Source organism: Physcomitrium patens, chromosome 2, assembly GCF_059467195.1.
Source record: "Physcomitrium patens ecotype Gransden chromosome 2, ASM5946719v1, whole genome shotgun sequence".
Taxonomy (NCBI): domain Eukaryota; kingdom Viridiplantae; phylum Streptophyta; class Bryopsida; order Funariales; family Funariaceae; genus Physcomitrium; species Physcomitrium patens.
The window spans coordinates 20,289,341-20,305,506 of record NC_143411.1 but is presented as its reverse complement, the minus strand read 5'-3'; the positions used below and the strand labels follow the sequence as shown (position 1 = coordinate 20,305,506).

General features: G+C 36.0%; 1 protein-coding gene across 3 annotated transcripts; it reads left to right on the top strand.

Annotated features, from left to right (window-relative positions):
- The first annotated feature begins 89 nt into the window (after window positions 1–89).
- On the top strand, window positions 90–11,067 carry LOC112276324 (kinesin-like protein KIN-14I). Of its 3 annotated transcripts, none has more exons than XM_024507541.3 (25): window positions 90–995; window positions 1,429–1,518; window positions 1,726–1,786; window positions 2,106–2,297; window positions 2,526–2,594; window positions 2,753–2,922; window positions 3,238–3,562; window positions 3,702–3,801; window positions 4,172–4,350; window positions 4,922–5,037; window positions 5,349–5,451; window positions 5,656–5,808; window positions 5,996–6,142; window positions 6,266–6,478; window positions 6,622–6,786; window positions 6,999–7,196; window positions 7,463–7,600; window positions 7,851–8,045; window positions 8,233–8,359; window positions 8,507–8,709; window positions 8,989–9,171; window positions 9,361–9,459; window positions 9,571–9,768; window positions 10,072–10,343; window positions 10,551–11,067. In XM_024507541.3, the coding sequence occupies exons 1-25, from the start codon at window positions 850–852 to the stop codon at window positions 10,720–10,722; spliced, it is 4,014 nt and encodes a 1,337-aa protein (XP_024363309.1). In that variant the 5' UTR covers window positions 90–849; the 3' UTR covers window positions 10,723–11,067. The 3 variants fall into 3 exon arrangements, with proteins under 3 accessions (XP_024363309.1, XP_024363319.1, XP_024363342.1); XM_024507551.3 differs by having other exon boundaries at window positions 92–995; window positions 2,106–2,234; XM_024507574.2 differs by lacking the exons at window positions 90–995; window positions 1,429–1,518; window positions 1,726–1,786; window positions 2,106–2,297 and having other exon boundaries at window positions 2,727–2,922.
- Window positions 11,068–16,166: the final 5,099 nt, after the last annotated feature.

Sequence of the window (16,166 nt, the reverse complement as noted above, 5' to 3'; positions counted from 1 at the left end):
GCAAATTTGGGCAAAGTAAACAGAAGATTGAAAAAAATAGACTGTGCCTTGTAAAACCATTCATGTTCAGTGGGCAGGGTGGGAATGAGAAAGAGCTATGCTGCGCCGAACACCCAAACCAACAAATCATCCCCAGAACATCTCACCTCGAACTCTTGGAGTGGCCTTTTTAAATCATGGCAGGCCAAGTCATTATTTCGATCCTGCTTTTTTGTATTCGCTTGTACAAGCATTCGAAGCGCATGTTTTTTTTTTAAGCGGCTATATGCGCATTGCAGGAACTTTTGGTAGAGTTTGGTGATTCTTCTGAGGTGGAAGGGAGATTAGAGAGTTGTGGCAGAGGAGGGGCCAGGGTTGGTGGTTCGTGAAAGTTCTTGGTAGATTTAGGATATTGACCACCGCAACAGACTTCTTTAGGGTGGGGTGTGTGGCGTTCTGTTTGATAAGGAGGTCAATCGTTTTGAATCATGAAGTTATTCCTGGGGTGGGTGGAATTGGTAGAGCAATTTAGGATTTACTGGATCCTGTGTGCAACAGAGTGAGTTTGGTTAGGGTTTGGAAGCCCGGATTGAATCCTTGGGAAACTCTTCTGGCGATTGTATTTGGGAGCAGCTGCGCTTGCGAGTGTGTTAAGGGTGGGTGGACATGGGGATGTGAAGAATTGTAGGGTACTGGAGAGGGAGAATTGCGAGGATGGAGTTTATGGAGGATGAAGGGCGTGGAGTGGAGTTCTGGTGTGATATCGAGAAAATGCATGTGTGGAACGGAAGAGTAGGGTAAAATAGCAGCAGGGAAATTGAGGGTGTGTAGGACGGGCGGGGGGGGGGGGGACTCGACGGAGGTGAATCAATGGCGTCGGATGGAGCGAGTTCAATGGGGCAGTATGTTGGAAGAAAGTTCTCTAATTCGAATACTAACACTCCCGTGCGCCTTAAAGTTTCAGCAACTATCATGAATTGTGACGATCAAGATGGCGATGAGGATTATATGGGCTCGTAAGTTGTCTCAATGTTTATCAGATTAAGATCTAAGAACATAGAAACATGTTATTGCACCTCCAAGATTATTTTTTACGAGGAAGAGTATGGAGATGAGGGTTGAGGACGGGGATGAGGGTGAGACTGGCTTTCTATATTTTCCAGAATCTTATTGATTAGTCAGATATACTGATTCTTAAAAGTTGTAGCAGTTCAATTAGTGCTTTATACAGGAACTTTCTCCGCGTTGCAGTTTTGTTTCTTTCTTCTGTGTGTCGTGATGGTTCGTTGAGAATTTTTTTAATGAATTCATTTTCAATGCGAAACGTGCAGATATTTCAACTAAGGAATCAAACTGAATCTTCTCAAATATCTGTTCTCGAATTTATTTCTACATTAGCACTTGCCAGCCGAACTTTGATTTTTTACATTAACTGGGCTTTGAGCGCAGGAGGCCACAAAGTCGTGAGAGCTCACACAGTAGAGAAAATTGTCAGATCCAGAACGAGGGCTGCGATAACGAGAATGCTGTTAATGAGGGGTGACCTTTCTTATCCCTCCATTATTTTTTTCCACGAGCTCGTTCGCTTCGACTTCTCGTCTCTGGTGAATGTAGTCTGTCACTACGTGACAGACTCCTTGTTTTTGCGGAACTGAACGAAGTTCAATGTCACCCATGTAATTCAATCACCCCCATATAGTATCTGCTTGATAGCTGGTAACAAAGTTTTGATGCGTTATTGTGTAGGTCGCCAGCCGCCGTGTCGAATGACCTGTTGGCTTCTGGGACAGTACTGGAAAAATATCAGGTATGTTTCGTTGAATATGCCCGTGGGATGCGTTCATTCTGGCTGCCTTCGTTAATGGCACCTCTACATCAGATAGATTATACTTCTGAAGGGCGTTCATGCCATTCTTTCCTCACACTATGATGTACTGGCTTTCTCTTTTCTACTTACTCCTCAAGCTCGAGTCTTTTCTTCTTCTCGGATCGGAAATAGGGAACTTTAGCTTCGATTGCTTATTGAAAATTGTAGAGTAATTCTCGCATGAAACTCCAAATCATTTTTGGCCTTTACTAAGATGTGCACATTCTTGGCTGATATGACCTTTTTGCACTTGCCGCAGGTTGAAGCATTTTTGAAGTCAATGCAAAGACTCATTCAGGCTGGGGGAAGACGACTATTTGTTGGCAAGAGGTTGACTGTTACTGGTCGAGAAAGGTTCACGCTTGAAGACATGCTATCATTCCAGAGTGTAAGCTACTATGTCAGACGTGTGTTCGGGATATTTTCAACAACAATGGCTTCTTTATTTCATGTACTTTTATCTCATTTCTTGTTCCCACAGCAGTTCGAAATGCACTTATGAAGATCCCCTCAAGGTTATCAATGTGATTGTCTTCCAGCTTAAACGTTTCCAAGGCAAGGATTTCAGCATTTTGAAAGAACAATTTGTTTTGGTTCATGCTGTAAAAGTGCGTGAGACTTGTGCTTTAATATCATAGAGGATGCCTATGTTTGAATACAATTTATGGTGGTGTGGCAGGATCTAATCCCCACTTCCCTGATGCGACTAAATAGTGATTCAATGACCCGGGCCGTAAAGCTTTTCCAAGTATATAATTCTTCCTTCTACTGCCTTGATTATTATTTGTGCGGAAGTTGTATGAGTTGAACTGGTATATTCGACGTATAGAGCGTATGAATACGATTATGTTTAGGTTGGCCAAAGTCTTATAGCTTGCAGTGGGTGGTGAATATGCTGATTTGCAGGTTGTTCTAAAATACACAGGAGCAGATCTCGCTGCCGGGTCCCCTTTTCCCACATTACAAGAGCAAATCGATATGGTGTTGAAGCTGTACAACCACACTTTGAAACGGGCTGATCTTCGTGATGAACTGTTTGCTCAGCTTTTGAAACAGACCCGCAACAACCCAGATAGGTGAAATAATCTATGTCTACGTTTCAGTGAATTAAAGAGAATAGTTTGCTGCGAGACCATGTATGAAAATTCAAGGCTCCGGGTTCTAGAAGACTGTAGAGTGATTGGGATAATGGAAGTTTCGTCAATGAAGAAAGTTCAACTTTGGAGACTGACACTTTATGATCAGCAGCTTGAGGACCTTGAATTTAATCCATAGTAGTATCATGACAGTGCTCACTATGACAAATTTGAGTTTGTTTTGGGTTTTTTATCAGTGGAATTCATGGTAAGGAAGTATTAGTCTGAATTGCTTCACGTATTTTATACTGACAGGCCAGTGTTAATGAAGACATGGGAGCTGTTGTTCCTGTGTGCTTCTGCAATGCCTCCTGGTAAGGAGTATGGTGTACACCTCTCAGAATACGTGCATGGGATAGCCATTGCCCCTGGAGACTATGAAATCCAAAGGCTTGCTATGAATACATGGAATGCTCTAAAGCGCTCTGTGAAAGGAGGACCTCGAAGGACGACTCCGGCTGAGGAAGAGATAGAAGCTCTTTTCGAGGGTAGAAAGTTGATCACCACAGCATATTTCTTAGATGACACATTTGAGGAAATCACTTACGATGTATCTACAACTGTTGCTGATGCAGTTGAGGTATCCAATTTCCTCGATTTCAACATCGTGGTCGTAGCGATGTCAACTTGTTATAGTAGTTCAATTCAAATAGATGCTCTTGCTAACGACTAAATAAGGGATGTTATGACTTATGAGATGATGGATGGTTTGAATGCAGGAATTTGCAAGCATTATAAAGCTGACATCTTTCAGCACTTTTGGTCTCTTCGAGTGCCGGAAGTCTGTGATTGGCTCGAAAGCTAGTGATTTTGGAAATGGTATTGTATGACCTCACTCTAGAATTTTTGGCATTCGTGTATCTTGAAGGAGCACTGTGTATTTTACTTGAACTCATCACTGCGCGTTCAGCTTGTGTTGAATTGTCGAGGAACATTTTTATAGCGTATATTGCTTCTTAGTTGTTACGTTATTGTGTTGTTATGTTCCCCTTTTGGCATAGAGCACTATGGTAAGTCAAAATTCACACCTCACTGCCATTTTGATACATCTAAATGTGAAAATGGACAATTTTAAGCGCATGTGTTCGTGTTTTTTTTTAGCTTTAAATTTTGGGATTTTAGTAGCACTGAATTAGCCTTTGTGTATGTGTGTTCTGATTGCTACAGCTTTTGTATCTATGGTATGCAGAGGAACACATTAGCCTTGATGATAACAAGTACATTGGCGATATTGTTGCGGAGTTTAAGGCTACTAAAGAGAAATCCAAGGGGGAATTGCAATGTAGGTTGCTATTCAAGAAACGTCTTTTTCGAGAATCTGATGAAACTATCACAGAGCCCATGTTTGTACAATTATGCTATGTACAGGTGCATCATCTCTACACCTCTTTCTAAGTTTCTTAAATTTCATAACGGGTTGAAAAGCGAGTCTTTTGCCAAGTTCAAGACCTAAACCAACATCAGGTGCCTGAATTATGTTTTGAGACATTATTGTTAATCATAAAGAGAGCCTCTCTCTTTTTAATCACAATTTAGGTGTGATGTTGGATAGAGGAATGGTGGAGTTACGAGTTGATTTAACTTTGTCTCATATCTTACTTCTAACTCGGATTAGTGAGATTGTTCTCTATTATTATTCGCGTACTTATTCTATGTGCTTCTATGACATCGATCTCTTAATGCACGTCTAGATCCTTGATAATTTCATATTGGTACGGAGGTGTCCCATGGAAGTCGTACTTGTGTGTATAGAACACTGGCTGGTTGGGCTATCCTGGGCAGCATTACTAATTGCACTAGTATACTAACATACCACTGTGACTCCATGTATTTTTTTCAACTATGTGTGCAGCTTGATTACAGCAAAACTGCTCCAGTATGAGTTAAACAAGAAGAAGTTTTCGTTTCTCATCTCTTACTTTCTTTTGTGGATACGCAGTCACAACATGATTACATGCTCGGAAACTATCCAGTTGTAAAAGATGATGCAGCTCAATTGGCAGCTCTGCAGATATTGGTCGACATTGGTCCAGTTTCAAATCCAGAACGCACTATGTAGGTTTGCTGTTAGTCTTTGCCTCATTTTTACCACTTCTGTGATTCAATTGTATTACTCAAAGTTCTCAGTCCCTGTTGCTAGTTTCGATTGTTCTGAGTTTCAAGTCTGATCATACACTCGATTGTGAAACATGCCTTCAAATAATTGATATTATGGGACATCTACTAAGTGCCGTAGTGAAGAACTTGTTCATGTAGCATTTAAACCTAGCCATGTCCCATCATTATGTGAGTCCCTAAGATTGTCTGGACCCTAGCAGCAACGATGAAGACAATCCTCTTCACCTGATAATCATATCGTTTGGCAGAGATTGGCCAGCATTGTTGGATGGTTCTCTGCCTAAGCAAATAGCTATAACTAGGGCCAAGCGGGACTGGGAGTCCAACATCCTGAACCGGTATCGAGCTATGGTAAGACTCTAGTCCTTCGCAAGATTATCACTGAGTACTAGCACACTTTTGCAAATGTTTCAAGTCTAATTTGTCTCCGGCTATAATTTGAAGGTTGTGAAAAGGAATACATTTGTAGAGTTCGTGCATGAGGGATGATTAGGTTTATCAGGCACGAATCAAATTGTAATAGTGCTATAATACGATAGAGGTGGTTACGTGCAGGCACATCTAACAAAAGGTGAAGCAAGGCAACAACTGCTTCGCATTCTTCGCTCGCTGCCTTATGGGAATTCTGTGTTCTTTAGCATCCTCAAAATTCAGGATCCTATAGGATTGCTGCCAGGGCGAATCATTCTTGGCATCAACAAGCGTGGGGTGTGTTGGAATGCAATAATTTTAGAATGCAATATCTATCGAAGATTCCTGATGCAGTTTATTTGCTAATGGTTCTGCATCGACATGCTCTGAATCCTAGTTTTTTCAGAATTCCAACTTGCATAGAGACCAGTTTTTTTTATGATGTCATTGTCGGCGCTTTAAATTTACTAGAGTTGCAATGCAGGTACACTTTTTCCGGCCAGTGCCCATGGAGTACTTACATTCAGCTGAGCTGCGTGACATAATGCAGTTTGGCAGCAGCAACACAGCTGTCTTTTTCAAAATGCGTGTAGCGGGTGTGCTCCACATTTTTCAATTTGAGACTAAACAGGTTTGTCTCTTCCTAGTACTTAGTGGATTATGCATTTAAACCGATTAAGTTGGTTTGCTTGTATATTGAATGTGTTTTTCTTTTTCTTTTGGTGTTTTTTTTTTTTTTTTTTTTGGTGAGCAGGGGGAAGACATATGCATGGCGCTTCAGACACATATAAATGATGTCATGTTGCGGCGATATTCTAGAACAAGAAATATCCCCAATGGACAGATAACAAATGGAGTGGATGCGGGTGGAACACAAATTAGCAAACCTGCAGGTCTTGAAATTTATGAAAAGCACGTACAGGAGATGTCAAAGCTGCTAGAGGAATCACAAAGGAAGATCGATCAGGCAAGTGCTCAAAAATCTGACAAATGTGATCCTTTAGGTTTGTCTAATGACATACATATCCGCACAATGCTGAAGCTTATGAATTGGAATTTAGGACAAGGACCTCGAGTGATGATTACCTATTTTGTTATATTGTCCGACAGCTTTTGGAGGCGGTTAGAGCGAAAGAGAAAAGAGAAACGCAGGTGATGGAAGAGCTAGCAGACCTGCAAGATGCTCTTCGTGCTGAGGAACAAAGTCGTTGCGAGATTGCAGAAGAGCGAGAGCGGTTGACGAAGCAGCTGGCGGAGATGGATGCTGGGTTACAGGTTCTTTCTGTACCTTGATTTGTCAGGGTTGAAGGTTTTGAGTTTTAGAGCTCACTTTGTGAAGGATTCTTGAATGTGAACACTTGATGTAGAATAGAATTCCATAACCTTTCTGATAGATTCCTCTGGGATGTTTCCATTCGGATTCTTCTTTGCTTTTTAATTATTTAAGTTATTTAGTTGTGAGAGATTGGACACTAACATGTTTGCAGGCAGCGCTTACGGAGAGAGCTGCGCTAATGGCATCTGTGCCAGGCAATCAACCTGGCTATGATGCTGCAAGTGACTTGAGCGATTACGAATCTGTTTCGAGGAGGACTCCAACTCCTCGTTCAAGAAGAGAAAGAGAGCCCTCACTTGCCACTGGAAAAGACAGAAAGGATGAACAGATTCGCATTGTAGAAAACCAGGTTTGGATACATCGTTGGTGTTTCCTTCAGTCCTGTCATGTATCATAGACCATGTAATGAGCGATATGGGAATATGTATAACTTGTATGACTAATTTATCTTATATTATGTGTAAATGATCGCTATTAAACTTAAATTCGTCGTGCGAGTTTTCCTTCTTTTCATTAGTTTCTGAAACTGGCACATCGACCTATTTACTATGTTGTATTTCGAACCAAGCTTGATTCGTGCACTGATCAATTTTATCGATGTGTCTATTAATCCAGATTAGAGAAATTCGGACGGAATTGAGACTTAAGACTGAAGATTTAAGAAAACAAGAGGATAAGGCAAAGAATCTGCTCAAAGAGAAACAGCTTCTTGAGCAGAAGATTGCCCGTCTGGAAAAGAATAAGACTGATGAGGTACTTGTTTCTATTTTTTTGGAAGAATAGTAGGATAGTGGTAACTTTCTCTCCGATTCTCCTCTTAGAAATAATCTTAGCAGTCTTGGGGGTTATTGTTTTGGATTCAGTATCAACTTTCGCTATCACAGCGCTCAGTCTCTGCTATTGTGCACTAGGGTTAATCCCATTAAAGTAGCAATGTACATCGTGTCTCTGCACGACTACCCATTGCTTGAACTGCAACTGTTTTGTCTGATGTTATCTACAGACGAGAGGGCTGGAACATCAGTTTGAACAGGAGAGAGATGAGCTTAGGGCGAGAGTAGGGGAAAGTGAGAAGAAGTTGCAAGAGCGCACCCAGGAGCTTAGTCGTGCAGAGCAAGCGCTGGCTTCCCGCAGTGGTGAATTTGAGACTGTAGCAGCCAATGTGAAGGAGCTAGAGGAGCTTCGGGAGATGAAGGAGGTAAAGTGATCATACACCTGCATTTTGTTAGGCTGCACGATTTCTGACTTGTGTTATGGTGTGGCTGTGAAGAACATTGTCAATGTCTTCAATAATGTTTTGTTAAATTCATATGAATGTGGAAGTCGACCGGGAAATTTGTGAAACTTGACATGCATGTGGCTTATTATGGACGTGGTGCATGCAGGACATTGATAGGAAGAATCTGCAAACTGCAGCTATTCTGAAGAGGCAAGCAGATCAGATAGTAGAACTACAGGCTTTATATAAAGAGGAGCAAACTTTGAGAAAGCGGTACTTCAATATGATGGAAGGTATGCCCTGTGCATCTCCTTTCCATCTGACCTTATTTTGTGGCCTATGATAGGGTTTTCTAGATCATCAGGTACGTTAGCTAGATCTTTAAATATTTCTGCTCTCTTGAAGAATATCAATTAGATTTGACATCTGTTTATTTACAGATATGAAGGGTAAGATAAGGGTTTATGCCCGTTGGAGGCCCTTGAGTGAGAAGGAGGTCAAAGGAGGTGAGCAATCGGTGTTGACTTCTTGTGATGAGTTCTCTATTGAGCATCCATGGAAAGATGATAAGATCAAGCAACACCAGTTTGATCACATCTTTGATGAATTTGCTACTCAGGAGCAGGTTTTTGAGGACACCAAGGTATTCTCTCAAGTCCCACCCAACTTCTTTTCGTAACGTGATTATACAATTAGAATTGAGTACTTCTGTGTTGTTTAAGTATTCTTTTACTAGGATTTAGCTTTCATTCATGACGTTTGAGCTACTTCGTATTGAATATTTCTGGGCGTGAGGATCTTACTTTCATACGAAAGACATAAAACTGCAGTTGCTGTTCCTCATTTTGTCAGGTCGTAGAATGGAAAAATTAGTGTTTTTTATATTATATTTTGTATCGATCATATCGCTTTGCTTGTGCAGTACTTGGTCCAGTCGGCCATCGATGGATACAACGTGTGCATTTTTGCATTTGGGCAAACAGGCTCAGGCAAAACTTACACAATATACGGAACAGAAGCCAACCCTGGGCTCACACCCCGAATTACTCTGGAACTTTTCAGCTGCATCAAACGTGATGCCAATAAGTTCCAGTTCTCTTTGCAGGTTTTCACTGAATTCCTTTGATTCGTTCCATGAAAAGTGTTAACAGTGAAATTGTGTCAGGATAATAAATTTTTATGCTGATTTCTTTCAGGAAAGGAGTTTACAACTTGGATCCTAACCTTCCTCTCTTCTTGATATGCTTTTGAGAAACTTGATTTACATGACAATACATCGGTTTATGAATGACAGGTGTACATGTTAGAACTTTATCAGGACACTCTTATTGACTTGCTTCTATCCAAAAATGGTACCAAACCAAAGAAGCTCGAAATCAAAAAGGATTCCAAGGTAAGCCTCCTCCTGACAAGATCAGTCTTTGACGATTGACCAAATAAATAGATTTGTGTTGTGCTTTGGTCATGTTTCAATTATAAAGTGATATATGGTCATATTGAGCAGGGTATGGTGGTAGTTGAAAACGCAACTCTCATCCCAGTAGCGACACGGGAGGAGCTGGAATCTGTTGTGGCTAAGGGCTTGGAGAAGCGCCACACATCTGGCACTCAAATGAATGCTGAGAGTTCACGGTCACATCTTATATTATCAATAATCGTCGAGAGCACCAACCTGCAAAGCCAAGTGTTAATGAAGGGCAAGGTGAGTTGCTACGCTTGGTTTTCTGCGACATATTGGTCTTGTTCACAGAGTATTTTCTTCTCTTCTAACATTGATTATTTGCAGTCCTAGTTCAGGCCACTCATGCTTTCCTTTTAACAATGGGTGCTGGCATAACCATGTTGAATTAGACTTCATCATCTGATAAATTTTTTGAACCAGTTTTTTGAACCTTAAATTTGGTTCAGTTTAAGGTTGAAGTTTCGTTTAGACCATAATTTTAATTGAAGTCGGTCGACACCAAAGGTGAATGTAGATTAAAAGTACTCTGTGGATGTTTTGCAGCTGAGTCTTGTTGATCTGGCCGGGTCAGAGAGAGTGAAGAAGTCAGGCTCTAGTGGGGAACAGCTTAAGGAAGCTCAAAGCATCAATAAATCCTTGTCAGCACTCGGAGATGTTATCAGTGCCCTAGCTACAGACGAGCAACATATCCCTTATCGAAACCATAAACTGACGATGCTTATGAGCGATTCACTCGGTGGAAATGCCAAAGCTCTTATGTTTGTAAATGTTTCTCCGGCTGGTTCCAACGTTGATGAGACTCATAACTCCCTCTGGTAATCCCCCTGGACTAACTTTTATGCACAATGTCAGGATTTCTTGCCAATTCCAATCTTGCAAGTGGAGTCCTTGCTAAATTCTATCTTGAACAGTCCTCGGAACATTAGTAAATGCAAATTGATGTCTCCCAACTCTGCATCCCAACATTTTTAAAACGACAGTTAATCTTCTTTTTACACTAATGGCGGCTTTATGTGGGACAGTTATGCCATTCGTGTAAGGTCCATCATGAACGACCCCAGCAAGAACTTTACGACTAAAGAAATATTGCGTCTCAAGAGACAAGTACAATTTTGGAAAGAGCGAGCTGGAGTCCCAGGGGGTGAGGAGTTGGAAGAGATTGTGAACGAGCGTCCCTCGAAATCAGCTGAATGAGGTGTACAAATATACGTTCAACTTAGTGTGTTAACAGTAGACGAATGAACTTAAGCTGTTGTGTGAATATCGCCCTAATTGAAGGGCATTTTGGTTTCCTATTTAATTTTCAGGGTACTTTCTGCTAGCTCATTACGAGCAAGAATTATACAATTTATTGATCAACTTTAGGTGCGCTGATCTATCCTTTCCATAGGGATCAATCAAGACCTCCAGCAGGTAATTTACACTTGTAGTGACTTGTCCTGCCCATTTCATACAGAGCGGTCTGAAATCAGACTCCATTGTACTAAAAGCTCGAGCCATACGTAAAAAATTCATCACCAACTTATCATCTTCCCTTTCTGTCCAGATTTCCCTCGCTTTGGCAATCGATGTCTTTTGCTAGCGTAAATTGAAGTTATGTATTGTTTGTACATTAAAGTTTTCTGTCTGTTTTGCTTCCTTGATGGATCAAAATTATCCTGTTGGTTTCTGATGTATTGAAGATTTTGCAATTGAAGTGTTGTTGACAGAAAATATTTGTTTGTCACGGTTTTTGACTACCTTCTCAGCAGCTCCTTGGTATGTTTTTTATTGGTTTCTTTTCTTCTAAAGCTGAAAAATTGCATGTGAATCATTTAGTATGACAGCTACCAGGGTCACAGTCACCTGCCTTGTGGGTTAACTATGTTTATAATCTAGATTGCCACTGAATGCACATGTTGGCCCTCTGCCTTCGGCATTTTCATAGTCTGAGATCAAGGGAGTTCTTTTTCCCTTCAGCACTACAAATTTCCAGATGCTGGCTAGTTGATACTCACAAGATATAAAAAAGAAGCATATTCTAGAAGCAACGTGTGCTTTTGCCACCTGTCACTAAATATAGAGATTAGATCTAATGTTGAAAGTAGCACAATTTTCGTAACTGGTGCATGCTTGAGCAATTCATCATAATCATATGTAAAATAATGTTGCGTTAAATTTAGGATCTGTATTCAAGTTGGTCTACGATACTTTAAAGTGCTTTAGTTTCTGACTTTGTGTTTTCTTCAAATATAAAAGAATTGAAATTTAAACTGATTTTTTTATTTTTATTGGAAAATAGCTTTAATATTTCACAAATGATCATAAGAATTTTATTCAGTTAATTCTCCAATGTAAATATAAAAATTCTATAGAAATTTAGAATCTCAATTTATATTGCAAATTTTTTTATTTATTTGATGCACATTTAAATAAATAGTAATATTTAATTACAATGTAAAAGAAAATACTAGTGCATGAGAAAATATTCAATAAATAGAGGATATTACTATTACTACCACCCTTCTATTATTGCCACTACAATTTACCATCTACTTAACACATTTCTTTACTTTTTAAAAAAAATATGAAACTTATGTTAAATTTTTTAATATATATGTATTTTAAAATTATATATAAATAAATATAATAAAAATAAAATTTAATTAAAAAAATAATAAGAATAAGTTGTGATGGCATTAACAATGCCCTAAATAAAGTCCTAGTAAATGAAATACTTTTAACTTATAAAAAAAAATCTATAACATGTAATGTATAACATTGAAGCAAACTTTTGATCTTAGCTTTAGCTATTTCATAATATAATTCAATTAAGGTCAATAAACTATTTAAAAATATTTTGTTTTATGATTGCAGATTATGCATGTAATAAAATATAGTTAATGCAACTATAGAAAGAAAGAAAAAAAGAAAACAAACCTATCTTAATAGAGTACAATAATTTACCTACAAGGTATAGATTTTGTCTAGACACTAAACACAAGATCAAAGTTTGCTCTATTTCAGAACAAGCTAAGCAAAACCAAATAAAAATGAGTGACAAAACTAAGTCTAAGTATGACTATATCAATTAATCAACTAGTAATGAAGAACATTGGAATCTTAAGCATATCAAAGCTAATCAAGGTGCAACAATCTAGACTCAACTTTAAGACAATAAGGGCTTCATATTAGTGAATAAGAACATAAGATAAAATCCAAAAAACATGATAATAGTCAACAAAGTAAATGTGGAAGAAACAATACATAGTAGATAGGCCGCCAAACAGGCCAATTAACAATAGACATTAGAAATGAGTTACAAGTTTGTAGAATTAAGTACTTTGATATTTTTTCAAAACTAAAAATTAAAATTAAGGATTTAGCATTCATCCATATGATGTTGATTAATCACCTCTTGTGCAACAAAAACAACAAATCAGATCTTCTAAAATACACAAGTATTAGTTGTTGAGTTACAACATAAAATGTAGAAGATTTGGTACCTTCTCCAAGTCTACTCTTGAGAAAACAATTCTTTGCAACAAATATGCACCATCAATTTCAAACAATAAGCTACTTATACACACTCTACATAAGTCTTTCTTTCTATTTTGAACGATTAATCCAAAAAATTTGAAACTAGAGGTCTTGTCCACAATTGGTAAGATTATTGCCAAAGACGTTATTGTACAAAAGGATCACAATCCTTTTAATGAAAATAGTATCTTTCAATCTCTTTCTATTAGTTGTCACATATTTCTTGCAACTTCTTGACCACCACTAGATCCTTAGATCTTCTATGTGACAAAAATTACACATACAACATCAACCTTACAAATCAATCATACTTTGCCATCCATCTCATCTAACCAAAACAATGATATGATATCATATAGGAACAGCAATTTCCTTTTAAGAAAAAAATGATACCAAATTGGATACTTAATAAAAGCATTAACCAAAGAAAAAATTAACTAGCTCTAATAAAAAGGAAAACAAACAATAAATGTAATCTAAGCTTATAGTGGAATGTCTATGCAAAGAATTGGATTAGGTCAATATAACCAAGCAAAAATTTAAATTAGCAAAGCTTGACATGGACATGACTACAAAAAAGAGCATTGTGCAAAGGATATCTATACAAAGACAAGTTCTTCAATACCTACTCTTTCATTTTTCATGCCTTAATTGTTCTTAGGTAGAACTTTCTTAAAAAATGATCCATTATACTCAAAACCAACTTTCTATAATCCTTTATAAAAATAAGGAATAGATTTATATGGTGGAATAAAAAATTGTCTCTAATTGACATACACATTACTTTTATAAAAGCATAAAAATTATAAGAAGGTCAAAAATAATTTTAAAACATTAAATTCTTAAAAAATAATAGAAATGGTAATTTTTTACATTAACATTCTATAAAAATGTTGCATTTTTTATACATATTTGTAATTATACAACCATTTTTGGTATGTTTTTTAGCTACTATATGTATTATGATTTAATGTATTAAATTTTGATTTTTTAATAAATATTGCATACTATGTAAAATTCATTTTGAAATAAAAAAACTATTTAAAAATTTATTTTTTTATCAAAAAAAAAAATTCAAATCTTATTTTATACAATAATTCATGTGATTTGGTTTTATACCAAAAATAAATCAGATAAACCCACAATTATTTTTTGAAAGATTTTGCATTGAATATTAATAAATATATTTAATTATTAAATAAAAAAACAAACATATCAAAACAAAAAAAATGAAAATTGACAATAAGAAATTATATTTAATTATAATTTGATAACCGTATATTTATAATTAATGAGTAAAAAAATTTAAAAAATATAACATAAATAAGACATAAAAAAATAAGATAATTACTATAGGAATTCAAATATAAAATCAATCAAAATAAGTAAAGATTTAAAAATAAAAAATAAAATCAAATAAGAAAGTATTTTTTAGCTACAAAAAAGTTTGCAATACTAATGTAGCAAAATGGTTGTAAATATACAAGATTTAATATATAAATATATGTATATATAAATATATGTATATATATATATATATATATATATATATATAGATATATATGTATATATTTCTTCTTATTAGATTACTTTAGCATTGATCTATCAAAATATTAACATTGTAGCAATATAAGCTTAAAATATTTTTCAATTATAAATTTCAGACCATGTATTTAGCACAGTAGGTTACTTCTTTTTCTTTTTCTTTTTCTTTTTTTTGTTGTTGCTACAAAAATATAGGAATAAAATAAATAAAAAAATTATTATATTAAAATATTTTATTAATAAAAATAGAACATTCCTATAGGATTACTATATAAAGATCTGTCATTTAAATTTTAACTATATCTTTATGAATCACCAAGCCCTAATAAATAAAAAAAAACTCCTAACTTATCCTAGTCTTTGTCAATGGTGGACTGACCTTTGATCTTAAATCTTATTCGACAAAAATTGAAGAACTAATGACATACTTAACTAAACTTGAGCATAAGCTATTATAAAAAAACTTTCTATTACTTAATCTTGTTGCCAAAAAATAGAATTTTCTAATAATTAAATATTTTTTTATTTATATAAAATGATATTTGGACCAAATCGTACTCTTAAAAAGAAGCCATAATTATTTAGCTTTTATAACAAAAATTGTGGGTATAGATATATTGAGAAGATGAAATAGTTTTTATATTTGTTGTACTTTATATTCTTTCAAAATACCTAACACCATATTATATAAAATTTAAAAGTGCTATAAAATTCAAAGAATTTTAGAATTGGACTACTTCTATCCTAAATAAATTAAAAAAAAATCCTTAGAAATGAAGTCTTTAAAAAGCATTCTCATGAAAACAAGCTATTTTTGTACAAAATTTCTTTTTTTACTTTAATAAATATTTAAAGATTTGGTCATTCCTAAAAATATCATTATTTATAATAATGTGTGAGGGACAAGAACTTGATGAGAGTAAATAAACAAGTATAATAAAATCAAAATAAAGATGTATGTATATTAAAAGGAAACTAAAATGAGTATTGCCAAAAGACAAAGAAATTAGAGACTCTTGAATTTAGACTAGAAGCAAGAAAGGAATTGAAAAGAATAAAGAAGAGTTCACTCTTGTCTCTATATATATTATCTAACTAGGAGCTACATGGTGATGTTCTATAAGGTTTCTAATATGTGTTGACTTTGTATGACACATGCTTTACCTTATAAGGTAAGTTTTTTATGTATGCACTATATAATTAGCTTGTTCTTCAAGCTACCAACATGTGTGGCACATGGCTAACTTGTTGGCCACGTTTCTAATCTAAAAAGTCAATTATAGATAGCTACGAAGTCAAAGCAACATCTATGAAGCTTTTAAGAAGCTTGTATAGAAGATATTATGGAATTAATCTACTTTTATCTGCTTTTATTTAATCGTATAGATAATTATTGGTTTACATGTCTATGTCTATGACATTATCTCCTTTACTAGGAACAAGCTCTAAGTGGAGCATCATCATATGTTGAAAAAATCCAAGATGGAATAAATTATATTTGCTACATATTCTAAACTTTATTCTCTTTGAAGATGGTTCATAGGGTCTTTCAACCATCAATAGTATCTTATACA